Source organism: Thermobia domestica, chromosome 3 (genome assembly GCF_964235325.1).
Source record: "Thermobia domestica chromosome 3, izTheDome1.hap1.1, whole genome shotgun sequence".
Classification (NCBI taxonomy): domain Eukaryota; kingdom Metazoa; phylum Arthropoda; class Insecta; order Zygentoma; family Lepismatidae; genus Thermobia; species Thermobia domestica.
This window is the reverse complement of record NC_137456.1, coordinates 321,453,524-321,473,206: the sequence shown is the minus strand read 5'-3', so window position 1 is coordinate 321,473,206 and position 19,683 is coordinate 321,453,524. Positions and strand designations below refer to the sequence as shown.

Genomic DNA, 19,683 nt, shown 5'->3' with positions numbered 1-19,683 from the left:
CGGGTTATATTAGATGAGCATTCAAAAATAGGTGGAAACTATCTCCAACAAATGTACATATCACTTTCGAATGTTGATGTTGAGAAGGCTTGATCTTACAATGTCATACCGACAAAAGAACAAATTTAACACCAGAAAACATTGAAACAATGCTTAAGTGTTATTTGCATAAGTAAACTGTGAACACTGAAGTTTTTTTTAAATATTATTATTATTATTATTATTATTATTATTATTATTATTATTATTATTATTATTATTATTATTATTATTATTATTATTATTATTATTATTACTAGTTTTGCTTTAGATGATACTTTTATTCAATGAGGATGCTTAGTGTTATTTTTTAAAAACTCAAATACTGTTTAATATAGTCATGCATGAGCTCATGTCATGATAATTAATGAGTGTAAATTAAGGTGAAATAAAAAGTAACTAATTGTAATGTCCAGTGAAAATAGTGTTCTTACATTGAATTTTTATTCACAGATTTTATCCCGCTTTACGCATATTTTTATAGCGAAATTATAAATTCTTATTTATCACCAAATCGTGTCTCTAATAATGTACTTTCTGTTTCGACGCTCGTCTTGTGGGCAGCGCTAATCGTGGGATACCCACTCGTACCTACAAATATTAATATGATTTTTTCCCCCTAACTATGTATGATTACAAACAGTATCGAATTTTACATTATTTCTTAAACTTGAATTAAAAATGTTAAATTGTCGCAATGGGAAATTAAATTCCAGAGTAGGTAACATTTGAACTAGCCTGGGACAGATCCGTATACAGATTCAACATGATTGCAGAGCGTAGAAGGAAGTAACAACAACATATCACTGCGTCGACATATATCGAAACAACATATATCAAATTAATTTTTACTTGGAAACATTTTATGTTTTAATTGATTTTATTTTAGTTGTGCTGGTATATCATGACATTAAGCTTAAGGATATTAGTTTTTTTTAACAGTTATTTACTGATGGAAAACTTAATATAGGAACAGGCGATTTCACCTTCGGCTTCACCATTTTGTGATGCAGTATAAGATTACAATATCTGTAAACAATTCAATATGTTAAAACAAATTTTGCTTAAGAGTCTTCATCCCGGCGAAATTAAAATACCGCTAATTTTACAGTAATTATGTGATATCTTCAAATAGATAATAGATAATTGAAATATGGAACAAGAGCGCCCTAGACAGTATTATTTTGCGTGAGGTACCGTTATCACAAGTCACCTAGTGGCTTTCCGTTTTCAGCTGTTTAGAAACGCGAAAATAAATGCCGATTTTCAAAATTGCTCGAAATTGAAAGCAGATAAGTGAGTCGTGATAACGGTTTCTCATGTAAAATAATATTGTCTAGAGCGCTCTTGTTTTACATTTCGATTATCTTTTATCTATTTGAAGATATCACATAATTACTGTAAAATTAGCGGTATTTTAATTTCGCCGGGATGAAGACTCTTAATAACAATCTCTAGTGATGTGTTCGATAAAGTCACATTTCGACGACTGTAGTTAGTATTAACTCCCATAATTGGTTGAGAACAGAACAAGAGAACAGATTCTTATACCTACTGAAACGTATGACATCATCCGTGTGACCTGAATAGAACCGAATTGTTGTTCAGTTCCTTATTTTATCCTATTCCGTCTTGTATGAATGCTGACGGATGTGTATACTTTGATCTTTGAAATGGGTGTGGAAGGAGGCATCTGTTTATAGTCATCTGACTGTGTGTCCATCACTGTTGACGTGGAGATGATGCAGCGATGCATAGATTCCTTGTTCAGAAAATCCACAAACCATGTCTTCCACCCAAAAATTCTGTCAACACAGCTGTTGAACGTCACATACTGTTTTGGTTATATCTTTTGAGGATATGAATGTGGCATGTTTAGTTATGAAATTCTTTAGAAACTTTCGACATTGATTTTTTATTATTATTCTTTTGTAATAGCCCAGTAAGATAAAAGCTACTTTTACACAACATTTTCAATTTACCGTATTGAACTGAAACTGAGCAGCACTTTTAATCCCATTTTCAACCGTGAAACGTGCGTGGGTTTTCTCGGGGTTCTCCCGTTTCCTCCCACTTTCTTCATTCCACCATTTCATTCATTTCTCATAATCACCGTCTCCTTTAGCCTAACCGGCATAACCGTGGGACGTAAAACTCAAAGATTTCATTTTTCAACCGTGAAACGGTAAGGCGAGATTTAAATTTGCAATCATTCGAAAATTTGTTTAATGGCATTTTGTCATATTTTGTGGTAAAATTGTGTTGATTTTCATTTTGAAACCTCGCTTCTCGCACATGTGTACCGTATTTACCCGAATATAAGCATCATTTGAATGTAAACACCGCTCCCTAAGTTTTGTCAGTTTTGAAAATCAGTTTATTATGTAGATACAAGCACCCCAATATAATTACTACAGAAAGTTTACGCACTATTAAACTAACGACTCATCATTGGTTGAAAAACCAGTGACTTATTACCGGTAGCACAATCTTTCCAGATAGAGTTACTACTAGTAGCTCTATCTATTCTTTCAAATATTATACCTATATTATGTTTATGTATACCTCAATCTACTTGACTTTTTCTCCCTCGAATTTTAAGGAAGTGACATATATGCCTACTGTGGTTGGGTGTTGTTTCCCCCCCCCTTTTTTTGTCATTTGAATTTTTAAAAGTGCATCATACTTTCAGATACGGCGTTTATTCCATTTAATATAGTAATGCGAGTTCTATTTTCGCTCACGTCAAGTTTTTTCCTTCGCGCTGCTACGAAGATCTTTCATTGATTAAATCTATATTTTACTATTTGATTACGTGATAAGAAAACATGAGTTTTGATTAATTAGATCATTTAAGCGTTTCGTTAGTGTTTAATTTAGTTTTTGGAATAGGATTCTTTCCTTTGTGATTTAGACTTCCAAACTATGCGGTTCACAGGTATAGGAAGCAGTGACAATACCAGAGGGGGCAAGGGGCAAGCACCCCCAGACAGGGTTGCCAACTGTCCCGATTCTGTCGGGACTGTACCGATTTCTGACTTATTTGTCCCGACCGGACACTCATCGGGAAGCATGTTGTCCCGATTTATCGATTTTCGAAATTAATATTTTACTGGGCCAAAGATTTTGTTTGATAGCCAAAAAATAAGACTTGGTTGTACTAATACATTTTGTCAGTAATCCCTTAACAATGTTATGTACTCCCCTCGTGGCTAAGCGGTTAGCGTACGCGCCTTTGGCGTGGGAGACCCGGGTTCGATTCCCGGCGGGAGCTCATGTGGTTCGGATTCCACGTTAATCAGTAGGTCCACGTCTCATATAACCTCGCTGCTGAACGGGGCGCTAAACTAAAATCAACTCAACTCAATGTTATGCACTCATTTGTGATAAAAAAGATCTATATAGTTTTCTCTCTAAACTTTGTTTATATTAAATAAATTGCAGTTGTTTTGGTTTGAATTTGCATATATTGCTTATACGTAGTGATGAGCAGTGGGTGGGAAAATAAAAAATAAGGTGCCACATTCACCAGGTTCGTGTTATTCAGCTAATTATTTAGTTTTTATCGACTCGCTGAACATGTAGTTGTCTCTGGGAGGGGTGAGGATTTCCAACACTGTCCCGTCCCGATTTTTTCGTAAAGAAAGTTGGCAACCCTACCCCCAGGTGTGCACCCAGAAACTTTTAATGGGAGGGATCCAAGCTTTAGGGAGGTTAATACTACTAGCCATTATGTCTGTGTAATTTTGAATGGGTATTATTCTACATCCGAAAAGATAAAAAGTAATTGTGAAATACTTCCACTATATTTTCAGGGAAAAAATGATTGAAGTAAATTGTTTTTATAAGAGAAAAAGTACAGTTGAAGTCTAAGATCAAAATTTGACGCTACATCAATAATTTCTCGTGGGTGTACCCCTTCAGTCTTGTGAGATGACACGACTCATCAGCTTATGACAGGACTTTACTCATCAACTTATGAGATGACAGGAAATTTCTTGGCAACAAATTGTTACTCTATTGGCACCTTAAACTGTTTCCTAGTGCAACTACTTTCAAAACTAATGTAAGTTTAGTAACGTGAAAAAGTTGTGAAATCTGTCTCATTATTCTCACTGACCCTAGATAAGTTTTGGGTATAAACCTCCGAAATATATTTGTCTCTCCACATTTGAGTCTTACAGAATGTCTAATCTGTCGTGTTACAAAGCTCCATGGTGGCTTTGTAGATAGTGTACGCGCCTTTGACGTGGGAGACCCGGGTTCGGTTCTCGGCGCAAGCTCATGTGGTTCGGTTCAAACGTTAAACTCTCATATAGTTTCGCGGCGGAGAGGGACCCTAAACTCAAAATCCAATCCGTCCTTCTGTACACAGGTATCAGTAAAAACCGGTAGGAGCAAGTTATATGAATTCTGTGCTTCAATAGTATGTTCCATTTCCTCCCTCAACCTCTATACAACTGGAAATGGTATTAATGCACAATTTCGGGTTTCAGCACGGGTCACAATAGACAAACAGTAAATAAATGGGCAGTGGTTTTTTGGTATGGATTCAATTTTTCAAGAATAGATTGTGTTCGCGTCATACTCATCATCATCATCATAGGTATTCTGCCTTTATTGGCAGGTCACTTGCCGCAGCTGAGAAGCTTCCATGCTCCACGATCCTCCGCTAACCTTTTCGTCTTCGCGTATGATCTTTCTGTTTTAATATCATCCATTAATTGTAGTGTCTTTCGCCCCCTCCCTCTCTTTCCCGCCACCATACCCTCTAGGACGTCCCTCATGATACAATCTCTTCTTAGGCAATGTCCCAACCAGTTTCTCTTCCTCTTCCTAATAATATCTAAAAGTGTTCTTTTCTCACCCACCATTTCTAACACACTCTCATTCGTTTTCCGCTCGACCCAACTAACTCTTTCCATTCTTCTCCACACCCACATTTCGAAGGCTTCCAGTCGATTTTCGTCACCCTTACGCAATGTCCACGTTTCCGCCCCATACAGCACAACACTCCACACGAAGCATTTTATGAGTCTTTTTCTCAATTCGAGATCGATCTCGCATTTGAAAAGTTTGATAACCTTTGGTTTAGTTAATATTAAATGACTATATTCGTGGAGATTCAACTGTTCATCTCGTCCCCGTCACACAGTCTGCAGATGAATTTCCAAGAGCGCAAACAACTATTGGGAAACCCGGAGTCAGTGCCTTTTCATTAATTCCTGGTTTATGCACGCAAAGGCAGGACAAAGGAGTGTTGCCACATTCTTGTTCTCACGCAAAGTGTAGACGTCTTAGTGCAACTACATATCAACCAATGAACCATGAAAGTGTTCATGAGTGGACATGCATATACAAGAATACCAATATTTCGGGTACGAGTATGTCACGCATTTGAGGAAACGGCTTCTGTTTCTCCTCTTAAGTTAATTTTGATACAGGAAACCAACATCCTGACAAGTTCTGTTCCGTACTTTAAATATATTCATTCTACATATAGGATTTAATGGAGGTGATTACGCCGTGCCTAGTGATGCGAGGTGGAAAATTTTCTATTCTAAACAAATATCAATGATCAAGTCACAATTCCACATTAACCATAAAATTGATTGACTTCCTGTATAGAAATGCTAAAAAGTGAAAGATCGTTGAAAGAATCTGAAAATTTTCATGCCTCAGAAAATTTCCAGTATTATATAGGAACAAGTGAAACAATTTTTCATAAATCAAAAAATTTCTGTCGTGTATATAAAAATTGAAAAACTGTTCGAGTCAGAAAATTTTCATCATTTTGAAGCAAAAAAAGTAAAACAACTTTTCATGAATCGGAAAAATTTATTGTTCTGTAGAAACAAGTGAGCTTTTAATGAATCGAAAAGTTCTATTGCTCTGTAGGAACAAGACACTTTTCATAATCCGGACAATTTTGAATACTATGTAAAGTGATGTTAGATGGAAAACTTTCCACTATATTTAACAACACATTGAACTATAAAATTGAATTCCCGTAGAGGAAAGTTTAGATAGCAACAAATTATAATTTTGCAATTACCTTTCGTAAACCGGAAAAATTTTCTAATATTTTGATGTTTATTTTTAGCAAATGTTCAGTATTTGTTTTCATGAGTTACTTAAACTGGAATCTTGGGTAGTCAAAAATTTACAGTAGGCACTTTATATTATCTCTACTTATATATGTTGCAAGTATGTAAATCCAGAAAAGTAGTAAAACTATGAGTAAACTTCTCTTACGTGTATTAAACTGACGAAATATGTGTGTGTAAAAATCAAAAGTGGATTCTGAGGGAAGAATATATTGAAGTTTTTGAAACATTTTTTGCAGAAATGAAGAATCGTTAGATTTTCACGTCATGAAAATTTTTTTCAGACAATATTTTATTACAAATAAATTTTACGGCTAAACAACTATGTAGGAATAAGTAGAGTATATTTTTTATAGATCGGAAAATTTTCATCACTGGCCGTGCCGTATCAGAAAAAATATTTCTAAAGGGGTCTTTGTCTTTTATTAAAAGCAGGGAGGCTTACAGCTGTGCACTTTTTCTCACCTGATTCTCCGGTCCGGGAGACATGGGTTCGATTCCCTATGGGAGCTCTTGTGGTTCGGATCCTACATTAAGCTGTAGGTCCAAGTCTTATATAGCATCGGTGCGGAAGTCTAATGCACTACGAACACCTCATTGATTCGTATTATTTGTCTTCATTTTTTGGTTACAGTTGGGGGACATGGTGGCTCAGTGGTATAGCGTTTACCTCTAGTACGTGGGGTTCCTGGTTCGATCCCCGGCGAAGTCAGTTTGTGGTGGACATCATCGTGTCCGTTTTCTTTCTCGGGGTACTTCCATTTTCTCCCACTTTGTCAGTGCACAATTCCTCCATCCTCATTCACTTGCAATCATGGTCTCCCTTAGAATAAAGACATAATTGTAGAACGTTAAACTGATGATTTTTTATTACAGTTCTTTTATATTATTATTATTATTATTATTATTATTAACCCATAATTACAGAGTTCTTATCTACGTGGTGCCCTAATCGTAATTTCTAACCGTTCCTATACTTCGGCTCTTAATTTCTAGTTTGCCATAGCCGTTTTGAAGACAGTGGAAAGAAACAGGCCACTTTACTCCTGTTCTAGTTGGTTAGTGGTCCTGCGTAGCTACGTTAGGGTAATTATGATAAAAGCTGCCTTGTCTAGAACATTCAAGACATACAGATATACTCTCATTGAGTATATGATACAGAATGTATTTGGGTTCCATCTATTTAAATCTACATGTTCTTTGAAAGACTAAAATTACCGAAAATTATGTAATTTATTTTTACTTTCAAATAAAAGGAGAACTGAACATAATTTAGTTGGCTGGCCGGATTGGGCTAAACTAAATAAACTTCACGTTTATATATTATTATTATTTGATATTATAAATTATTATTAAAGCAAATGGTTTCACAAGAACAAAATATGTGAAGGTTGGGAAGAAACCTAGAAACTATTTGTGTATGTGTGTGTGTGTGTAGTGTTGAATATGTTTACAGATTTTATTATGTAACTCTTAGAACGAATGTGGAGATAACAATTCTGCTTTCCGATTTGGAATAAGTAACATGCAGGAAACAGATGCAGTTACATCAATTACGTGGAATTTGTCTTCCGGGAAATCACCCTGTAGATATCTGACAGTTTGTTTCCCTTTTTCTCCGTCGAGACTGTATAGATATTCAATTCTCGCTGCGATTCCCTGCACGCAACCTACCACATGGAATGTTGCCATATTTCTACACAGGAAAGCACTTCTCACGTACGACAACGGTGAATTCTTTTGGCGCGCGTATTTCGTGAAGGACGTAATCGTGAAACTTCATTAGACACATCAAATTCTGTTTCATTGCAATGGTGGAAATGTAGATTGTGAATGTATAGACACTGTACAGAAAGAAAAGGAAACTAAGTGAAAATTTGCAATGCCTTTGAAATACCTTCAATGTCCATGTAATGTCGGAATTGTAAGAGAAGCCCAATATTAATATAAAACACCTTTTTTTTACAAAATAATTCTACAGTGTTACGCCAGACGTCCGCCTTTTAAACATAAAAATTTATGTCCGGCTTTGTACCCAAGCCGGACGCGCTTTTGTTCTCCTTTTCGAGTTTGGAGACTAATTAATAAAAGAGGTCAATTAATTAATGAAGCAGGGATGATTCAGGAGATGAATCAATGAAACAAGTTTTCAAGATGCATAAAATATTGCCAGAATGGAGATAGAATGAATAGGTTGTTAGTACCATGACTTTATTAAATACTTAATCGCGGAACATTACAGTACTGTATTTGGTGAACCCAATATACAAATTTGAGAAATTTCAAACTCGTAGCATCTTACATTTTCTCCATATCGAATTGTAATTGAGAATGTGACAGAATATTCTCAAGAATGAAATTACTTTGGAGGGATGTTAAAAGTAGTCTTAGTGTTGATACTGTGAAGGCTGAAATTCAAATCTGTATGAATCATAACAGTGATGGTGATTCTGAAACATGTTTGTGTGTCACAATGTATAATAGTTTCTTAACTAACAAATCATTGATAGAAGCAGCTCAAACGAACAAAAAGTATCATTAGTATTGCTGCCTGCTAGTGTGTCATCATTTTCTAGTTGTACTTTTTGTATTAGTTTACTTTAATAATGTATTCATTTCTATATTTTTCTTTTTCTTTAAAATGTGCTGTTTGATATAATCTGGAAGCAAACTTAAGTTTCGGTAAAAGAGTTTTTTTTTTTTTAAGTAATTTTTTAGTCAAAGCTTCCTCCTTTCACAAATCTGGCAACCCTAACTGTTAGTACTGTTTAACAGAAAAGTATTGCCAGAAAATGAAAATGAAATGAAATCTTTCAGTTTAACGCCCCACGATTATGTCCTTTAGGATAAAGGAGACGATGATTAAGGCAAATGAATGGTAATATGGGATGAAACGGAAAGTACCCCGAGAAAACTTAGGGACACGATCTTGTCCACCTCAAACTTACTTGGCCAGGTATCGAACCAGGGACCCTACACACCAGAGGTAAGCACTCTACCACTGGGCCACTGTGGCCCCTAAAATATTGCCAGAAGATAACACATATATGGATCGATAGATTTAATCGAGCTAAATGATGTCGGCGAGTCTAAAACATCAGATAGATAGATAGATATAGATATAGATATATAGGCTATGCGGTGGTATGCCATACTGCCTCTGGTTTTCCGGTGATCAAGTCATATCGTCACTGGAGAGTAGATTCTGTATGCCTTTAATAAATCCTTTTTATACACAGTATTTGACGAATAGCTTATGCAGAAGTAATTTCAAAGTTGACATTTTTGTTGCCTTTTTCGTACCTTTTGTTTTTAAAATGAGGTGTTTTCAAAGAAGTTAATCTAGTTTTTATTTTGATGTCCCATATTGAATTGTTTCATATGTATGTGTGCAGTGGCGTCTCTGGCATGTAAAAATTGGGGGGACATCAAAGAAAGTGATTTAAATGGTATTACCTAGCACAACCTGTTTATTATCTTCGATTCCATTTGTTACCTTTCTGCTTACCTTCAGGGACCTACTAAAGTATATCAAGAACTCTGTTATAATCGTTTCACAGCCTGAATATTATATTCCAAATAAATATAATTATTATTATTATTTATATGCTATTCTGTCGTTAATAAATAAATTAAAGTAGAATAAAATATTGCATATTTTGCACTTCAAAATATTGGGGGGACGCGTACTCCTCGTCCCCCGCCAGAGACACCCATGTATGTATGTGCCTTCTTGCCTTAATGCATATAGCCTAAACGGTTGGATCTAGGGTTTTCTGAGGGGGTGCACCAATAACTACCAGTACATTTGAATTGAATTGGAATTTTTTAAATGCCTTTAGGCATCTGTGGTGAGAATTAGAAAATGACCTGGAAAAGCTAAATGTCTGTTCTCGGAGAATCCTTTTCTTTCAACTTTTAGAAAATTGTCTTAAACTATCGATTTTGCAAAACTTTCCTCCTTTGCTTTAAGGCCAAACTGAAACATGGCAGCAGAAATTTTCGGAAGAGTTGCCATTTTCACTGCTAACTTCTCACTTTAGGTATGGTGCACCTTTGCACCCCTCCTAAATCCGGCCCTGTATATAAATGTAGTGTATTGAGTATGGGGAGATTTAGAGGTTGTCTATTGTGGGAGGTCGATCTTCCGGGGGTTTGGATTATCCCTCAGTCAAGTGAGGGGTCCGGGCCGTTTTCCCGCCGGAAAGTGTTAATGTAAAAATTAGGTTTTGAGCATTTTCTTGTATAATTCTCTACAGTACAACATAAAGGAATTTTTTTTTTCCCAGAAAGTTGTTGGCGGGGATCAAAGTCTCTCCTTGCCCCCCCCCCCCCGTAACTACAGAGAGGCTCTCCAATGGTTTAGAGTCACTATGTGAATAAAAATGCAATCTTTTAGGCAACATGCCCTCACTGTATTTCAACATTTAGGTAGCCGGTGTGTCGAACCAAAATCATAATAAAACATATCGCCTCTGCTCTTCTTCCACATCAAACACTATATATATAATATTGTAATCCTAAAAATTTATATTGTACGACAATCACTGTATTATTCAGTTCAAAATCTTTGTGGTCACGAATTTTGTCGAGGAATTTAAAGCTTAAAATAGATAAAACTGTAATCATGCCTGTTGTGTTGTATGGTTGCGAAACATTGTCACTTACTCAGAGTGAAGAAGAACGTAGACTGAAATTATTTGTAAATAAAATCCTTAGACGAATATTCGGGTTCAAGAGGAACAACAGTGAGGAATGGCGGAAACTTCATAATGAAGAATTGTATAATTTATATCGTTTGCCAAACATGGTAGCATCACCAAGCAGAAGGCTCAATTGGGCAGGTCATGTAGCCAGAATAGAATCAAGTAGGAACAGTTTCAAAGTTTTGACTGGAAAACCAATCGGAAAACGACCATTAGGAAGACCTAGGCGCAGATGGGAGGACAATATCAAGATGAATCTCGTAGAGTTTACGATTCCTGAGATATGACTCCTTAGATCTCCCGAGATCGGAAGTTTCTCAGGAACGGTAAGAGTAACGCGAAAACTTCCATAACTTCTTTGAAATAGTTTTTGATGCTCTATCAAAAAACACAGACATAGAGAATTCAGTAACGAACTCTTAAGTTCGTTGGAAATCGCGAATAATCATTTCACATGGTTTTGAGGAAGAAATTAATGATTGTTTAATCATTACGACTTTCCAACTATTATCAATTAAAAGTCAACTCCTGGAATTGATTAAATTAAAAATGAAGGAACTTTTTAACTGTAATTCACTCGTTAATTTTTTAACGGATTAATTACAACCCTGGTTAAATTGAAAGATTTCATTTCATTTCATTCTAGAAACTAGAAACTAAAAATAATCATAGAAGTTAGATAAGTGTTTAGACCTCATTACAAACTGCAATAACTAATGCAAATGTTCTCCTTAATTTCAGATTTAAACTTAACGAAGTATGGACAATTGTTGCTGTAAAGTGTTCGAGTCATGCGTCATAGCATGCAGGATACAAGATTATTATTAATAAAGTTTTGGAGCCATTGGACAGTGGCAGTAATAATCAAGCGACGCTTGATCGTAGTCTGAGCCATGGAAAGTGAAGAAGGTAGATCGTGGAGGATAGAGAATCACGATGTGCCGCAAAAGACATGAAGCTCACATCCTCTTGATAAGAACAAGGGGAGCTTGGACACTGTTCTTGTGCTTATCATGGAGTTGAAAGTGTGGGTCGAGGGTATTCAGAGGATTGTGTGCGGAGTGACGGATAAAACAACGTGCCAGGTGTGTATTGTTTCTTGCTTTTACTTTTTTTTCTCTAGTGTTGAAGTACACGAGTCTCTTCCACGACTGACAAACAGGAGTGCCTGACAGTGTTACCACAGATGAATAGTCTTTAAATAAGTGCATAGAATGTAGAAACAAGCATATCAAAATACAAGTTCATAGTATTTTAGGGACTAATCACAAAATAAGAACATGAACATTTAATCACAAACACTTCATTAAAATAATGTGTTAGAAATCGATAATCATGCCATTGTTCTGTATGGTTGCGAAACATGGTTGCTTACTCTGAGGGAACAACGTAGGTTGAAAGTATTGTGAGAACAAGATTCTGAGACGAATATTCGGAGGAACGGGAATGGAAGAAACTTCGTAACAAACTACATAATTTATACGGTTTACCAGACATTGTTAGGGTCATCAAATCTAGGAGGCTCAAGTGGGCAGGTCATGTAGCCAGGATGGAAGAAGGTAGCAACGCTTTCAAAGTCTTAAGTGGAAGTCTAATCGGAAAGCAACCATTAGGAAAACCTAGATGCAGATTGGAGGACGGTATTAACATTGATCTTGCAGAAATAGGAATACAAAGTAGAAACTGGATCCAGTTGGCTAAGGTTAGAAATTAATGGAGAGCTTTTGTGAACGCGACATTGAATTTCCGGGTTGCATAAGCCAAAAGTTAGTTAGTTAATATGAATTTTGCATGCAGTAAATTTTCTAGAAAATTTTGAAAGGTCGCTCACATTAGCTGAAGTTACTATACGGATAGAAATATAGGTTCGGAGATGTACGAGGCTATGTGTCACTGCATAAGAAACTGCACAGATGACATACGAACTGGTATGTATTATGGAATCAGAAATATAAACATAAGAATTTCAGGATTGGTAAAACGCTTATTAGGGACAACATGCTTGAGAAAGTATAGGTTCTACATAGTACAAAAATACAAGTTGAAAGAACTGTTTTATAAGCATTTCACATTCTTGTAAAGAAATCCATATTAAGTGTCAACTAGGTCTTCTTCTTCTTCTTCTTCTTCTTCTTTTTTTTAAAGTACAATGTCATAATCAGAAAGCTAGAGGTTTACTGTAACGAAAAATATTTAAAAAGCAAAGATTCTTATATCAGGCGGAAGATAAAAAGAAAAAGTAGTGAAGTTTAATGCAACGCATGAATCTTTGAACTATTTGGAAACAGGGTGTCTACGACCTAAAAACCCTTCAAAACCTGGGATTAGCCTGGAATGCGTTTTTGTACCTGGTAAACTTGGAAAAAGCCTAGAACTTAATCAGAAACCAGGATTTTTCCCAAAGTTACCATTTTATGTAATTACTTTTGGTAAATTTTAAAGAAATTGCATGAAGAAAATACATTTTGAACCAATTAGAAACCTAGAAAATATAGTACTTTTGATAAATCTAGTATTAACACATTACTTTCGTTATGCTATTATCGTACGATCGTAAAGTACAAAAGTAATCTGGATAGCTAGGATTGCTTCTTTCAGTTCAAGGACTTCTGAATATTACTTTTTTAAACAAGTCTGGCGTAGTTGTATTTTTTTTTTTTAAAAAAAGAGGTAATTGTGAACCCGGAATATTTTTAGTCTGTAATTCGTAACTTCTCTGTTTATATATATATATATATATATATATATATATATATATATATATATATATATATATATATATATAGAGAGAGAGAGAGAGAGAGATATTGCTGTATATGCATTCTCCTACTTTCAGTGAATTAATAATGATAATCCATTGTATGAGTAGTAATGGTAATTTGCCCTCTCAGGAGAATTTGCAGTAACATTTAATCATTTAAATTAACATTTTTGTTTTAAATTTAAATTAATAATTTTTAGAATTCACTTATGTAGTGAAAAAATTTATGGATCACACAGGAGTTAAAGGTGAAAACACCGCTAACCAAAACTGGAAGAGTAGGTAAAAGTTAATCCTGAAGACCGAACTTCCATTTCGCTTTTGATTCAGATAGAACATACAGAGATTCTCAAAATAAGGTAAACAGACCAAAAATGAGTGAGAAATACACCTAGTATAATGTAGAACCACATTTTGCAGCCCAAAACAAACCTCTGAATGGGCTGATACAGCTCCTGAATCATGGTTGTTGGGATGATGTTCTGCTTGTCCTTCAAAACATGACTTATTTCCATCAGAAATGATGGTTGAAGAAAATAAAACTGCACACGATTTTGTAAAACAGACTATAATGGCTAAGCTTGTGCGTGGGGTGGATTATAAGGTATGGCGTTATGTAATGTGATCAGCTCTAGGTTCTGACCGTCTTTAACTCCCAGCCTACCCTACATACCTCCGTAACAGAAACTTCATCAACCTGGAGCCGACTGTAGACAAGAGTAGTACGGGACTAAATCTTCTTCAGATGACTGAGCCCAGAAGTGCGATTTGTTAAGAGACACCTTGTTGATTAGATGACCGCGACGCCATTTATTTTGTATTCTTTTCAAATTTCCAAGTCAATAAAATAAACAAATGAATTATTGAGTTGGCAATATTGACTCACCCGAATAGTCTTATGTTAGATTATAGTAGATGCGAACTGTCAGATCGTATTATGCCTGATCGTGGTTGTGGTGTTTGTAATAATAGTGAGAAGCTTAGTAAATTTAAGCTATAGTAATTCAGTAATCGAGTTTCAATGTCTTGTATTAACTAAACTGGACTGTGCACATAAATTGTTGGTGAGAATCTTAAAAACATTTAAATATCCTTGTATAAGGGTGTCAGTAAATAAGATATTAAATGTACCTTCAGAATAATTTATTCCAGATAAATTGAGATAGTTCTGTTTTAAATGTAAACATCCTACTTGGACACATTTATTCCAATGGATGACAAAGTTTTTGATACCTTCAGTCTTTTCATTGCCTTTTTAATCTATGTTTTCCCTATCTTTCATCCTCCTAGTACATCTTTAAAGTGAACCAAACAGGGAAAAATCAGGATAACTGTCATCCAATGTGATGTAACGATGCATCTGAATAAATCTCTTTACACATTCTATTGATTTAGGTACTTCTTCGACTAGCCTTCGAAGTCAAGGGTTATTTCGTATACTTGTACGACCAATTGTGAACAGTTATACACGGATTTTGAATGTAACCAATTGTCTTCGTATTATATACATATTCTGCCATATATTGCACTTGATAAAATTTCTTCTGATCATAGAAATCAAATACTGTCGTGCTCATCTTGCCATGGTGCAGTCTGAAAGTGAGGCCGTTATTTTGACAGCTGATTGACTGACAGTCTTGTCAGTTTTATTTGACTCGGTGATGAACTTGACTATGTGTTCAGGCATGCATTAGTAGTCATGTATAGTAGTGATTGCGTAAGTTGCTTCAAAAATTTATATATTAAAAAAAAATGCAAATTCACTTTGTTTCTTAACAGTTCCTCCTATGAGATTATGTTATAGGACTGTAATTCATAACCTAAATTGTATATATGCTATTAATTAGAAAAAATGTAAGTAATAATTGCAAAATGTAAATTATATACTTTTTTGTAGGATGTTGTGTATGCTTTGGCTCATGCAACAGGAAAAACTGGCAGGTTTACATTGATTGAACGTTGGAGAAACAATGAAAGACTTCTGGCTCCTCATGAATACCCTTTGAAAGTAAGTACTTTTGTTTTGTGAGGCAGTTTGTAAAATTAATTTGTGTGTGGCAAGTGAAAATTATTACGAGAGTTATGAGGCATTATTTTTTTTCTTCAAAATAAGTGTAAAACGAAAGATTGTATTACAGTTTCACAGATTAGCTTCTATTATAGATTGGTTGTTGAGCATCTTGAACACATTATAATACCAATTAAAACTAACCTGAGTAATGTTCCTTCCTCTTTTAAAAGCTGAGCAAGAAAACCTTTAGAAGGATTGGAATATGATCATTACCAATTACATAAAAAAAAAAAAAAAAAAAAAAGTGAATACTTAGACCACACAAGAAAATTACAGAGTAAGGATTGAATTTGGACATAAAATGGCAAAATTTTATATACAGAAGGTTTAAACTTACATAGTTTTGGAAGACATGATGATACCCAACGTACAGAAGGTTGTACGCTGTATATCTGACCATTTTCGATTCGGTGCTGTCACCTGGTGTATTATGCTGGAACTATGAGTTTGCTGGCAGGAGCAGTGTTGTGTCTGACCTTGTAGGTGCGTGAATGTTATCAATTGACGCCGAAAATCAACCGATATTGGGAGGGTTACGTAATGACCCTTTTTCATGCTAAGTTTTCGTACGTATTCATTGTGAAACAGGATCGGGAAGACGGGTTAACACTCGGGTGACTGCTGCGAAAGCTATTGTGGCTCTTACACACAACAGGCTCTCCTTGCGAAACATTCAGCACGAAAACCACCAGGAGAAGGGCTGCAAGCAAAGTGACACCTGTAGTTCTTAGGGGGATCCGTCGGTTGGCGCGGCGTGCCAAGAAAAGTTCCCGATGCAACGTGATATCGGCCACAGATTCTACCTCACACCGTGAACAGCGAACAAAACAATTCGCAAGCTCTTCAGGTTGAAGTTTGTACAGAAGGCCCGTATACACCACCTGCTACCGTGTCACATTGCCGAACGTAAAAGACAAAGTGCAGTAACTGGCGGATTCCAAATGGAAGAAAGTTGTCACAATGGATGAATCATATGTCCGTCTTACTGCTGGTGGTCACTTTCGGGCGATTACGTACTGTGACATTGACTGCAAGGGGCGCAGCAACTTTATACGTCAGTGCAGGGAAAGTTCTCCTTGTGGCTTTATGGTTGTTATGAGATTCGTATATGAGGTAAGTTGCTGACACGCAATGGAGAAAAACGTGAAGGTGAATGCAAAATGTTTCCAAGAATCCGTTCTAACAGCTATCGGAGTAACAGTCCACAATTGTATGGAATGGACACGTACCAGGTGATACCCATATGGACAAGGCTTCGAGTTATACCTCCAGAACATCACTATGTTTCTATCAGGAAATGGCAAAGGAATTAGGAATTCGTGTCATTCCGTTTAAAGACATTCCTGTGAAAAGTCCAGATGCCAGTCCAATGGATTTTAGCACAATTGGGCTGTTGAAACTACGCCTTCAGCCACCCTGGATGATCTATGAAAAGCTTGCAGGCAGGAGTGGGAAGCTTGCAGGCATTCCCATGCCTGTCCTGCGCTGGAGTTTGCTGCAATGGAAATTGTAATGCCGTGTAATAATTCAAAATGCTGGGGGGCAAATAGAACTTGATCGGTGGTGGCGGTGTTGTATCTCTTAAGATGAGTACCCGTCAAAAATGGTCGGGAAATAAAGCAAACAACCTTCTGTAGAAGATTACAAGATACGATTCCTAAAATAATACAAGAAACTAGTTCGATTTAGGTGCTAGTTCTTTAACCAAATTATACTATATTGAAAAGTACCCGCGGGAAGCACTTGAAATATAGGCTTAGATAATAATATCAATTAAAATTAACTTTAGTTATTAACATAATAAGTATTATGACAGAGTGGTATGATTTTTGGATAGGCTGTATTGGTTTTAACTAAAAAATATATGGTCATTTTACGACCTTTATAACGTTGCTAATTCTCAGCTGAAAATAATATGCCCAAACGTTAAGTACTTTTAATCTAAACTTAGTAATAATTAGTCAGAAAAAAATAACGCTATACTCAGCAGAGATGTCCAAACGCAGGTACCTGGTTCTCGGACTCAGTCAGGCTCTAGTTAAAAGTTGAGCGGTAAAAGTTGTGATCGCGTACCCTACAAGTTGATAGTGAGCTCGAGCCCCAATATGATCAGCGAGTTAAAGCCCCATTGAGAATAGCGACACTGAGCCCTTAGTAAGCACGAACGAAATACAGTAATAGAGCGCGAGCCTCATCGGGGATAGGGATTCTGAGCCGGAGTGAGCTCCGTACGTCCAGACTTCTTTTAACTGGTTAATGGTTTCTGGATTACTCTGATACCTTTTTCAGATCTAATTAACTGCAAAATTAAAAAAACGACATTTTAGATCATTTTAATGTAGATTGCTGTTTAAATATTTCCATCCAGTTGAATTTTTTATGATTCTTTGTGGCCGATTGGTTATGATGAGCATCAACCCTACACAAATACTGAAATTTCCTTATTGTCATTGTGGTCTCATGTAGCGTAGTCGCTAACGCTCCTGCCTTTGGTGCGAGCGGTCCCAGATTTGATTCTCGGTGGGGACACTCGATCGGAAAGGTTCAGCAGCTTTTTTTAGACAGCTTTTTTGAGTGAGTTTTTCCTCATTCACACCAGGCAAATGCCGGGATAGTACCTAATGTCCCAGGTCGCTTCCTTCCTTCCGCATCTCTTTCTTTCTCCCCAATTCTCCGGACTGTGTCATCGCCGAGGGATGTTATTCCTCACACGTGATGGTCTAACATGGCCATAGATGCCGAAAACCAAGATATCTAATTCCTAATCCTAATCCTGAGGATCATGACAAATGATATATACAAAACTGGTGTAAACTGACAAAAACACTAGTCCATCATCATTATATTCGTTGACATTACTCAGTCGCCACACTGACCTTAGCAGTGTTCAGGATTGATATTTAGATTAATTAATAATGTCGACGACAGTTTTCTACTCTTCTCTCTTTTTAGGGACACTTAATGTGTTAGGAAATTTTAGATGATACAAATGATAAGTCAATATGTTTTCTACCTGAGCCAGGTTTTCTTTCAACAGTTAAATCTTGTGCGTACTTTTTAATTACATTTTGCACAGTAGACCGAGGGTATTTTACGAGTTTGCTTAATTTATTTAAGGACATACCTGGATTTTCGAGGTATTTATTCACAATTAGTTTTCGTTTTTCTAACTGACTCATCGTTCTTTACCACAGTATGCACACTTCACAACTGACAATCTATTCGTGAGTAAGATCGACAGTCTGCCCTTGCTTATGCACAGTGCTGCCAATGTTCATCTTATATACTAGAAAATATGGAGGGAGGAAAGTGGCCAGGTTTTTTCTGACTCATTCTTTACATCTTCACTAAATGCTTCAAAGAAGACAACGAAGTTAAACAGTCGCCAAAATTATTAGCGATTAAATATTAATTTTGAACGCTAAAATTTTAGAAGTATAAATTGGGAGCAGTAATAACGGTCACTGTTGCAAATAAAATAACATGCTTCATAGTCATCACATTAATCCCAAGAATTAAGGAATGTTCTCGAAAAACACGATCCTCATTATTAACTTTCGAAGTCCGAAAAAGGTTTAAAAAGTTAAAAACATTGGAAAGCTGTAACTATAAATAAATAAATAAATAAATAAATAAATAAATAAATAAATAATAATAATAATAATAATAATAATAATAATAATAATAATAATAATAATAATAATAATAATAACCTTCACGTCAAAGAATTGTTAGCAAACATTTGTTAGGTCTTGGAATTAATGCTGTGAGTATTAAACATTTTATTTCACTGGCTATAGTGACTATAATTATTTAATTAAAATACATAACCAATTTTTCTGTGTTCCAATTTCATATTTCTGCAATGATGGAAATGATTTTGTCATTTGAAGGCAAACTTAAAACATTTTGTGTTTACATAAGCATAATAACAAAATATTGCTTGTTTCTACCCTCTCTCCCCCTCTCTTATTCATTCTGTAGGAATTCATTTTAGTT

General features: G+C 35.7%; 1 protein-coding gene across 2 annotated transcripts in view; it reads left to right on the top strand.

The window, feature by feature from the left end:
• The window catches only part of RASSF8 (ras association domain-containing protein 8), a 134,253-nt gene that overhangs the window by 64,750 nt on the left and 49,820 nt on the right, over positions 1-19,683 (top strand). For both annotated transcript variants that reach the window (XM_081752613.1, XM_081752614.1), the window contains exons 2-3: positions 11,594-11,937; positions 15,511-15,621. In XM_081752613.1, coding sequence (XP_081608739.1) covers positions 11,866-11,937; positions 15,511-15,621 — 183 coding nt within the window. In that variant the 5' untranslated portion in view covers positions 11,594-11,865. The remainder of the gene's footprint in view (positions 1-11,593; positions 11,938-15,510; positions 15,622-19,683) is intronic.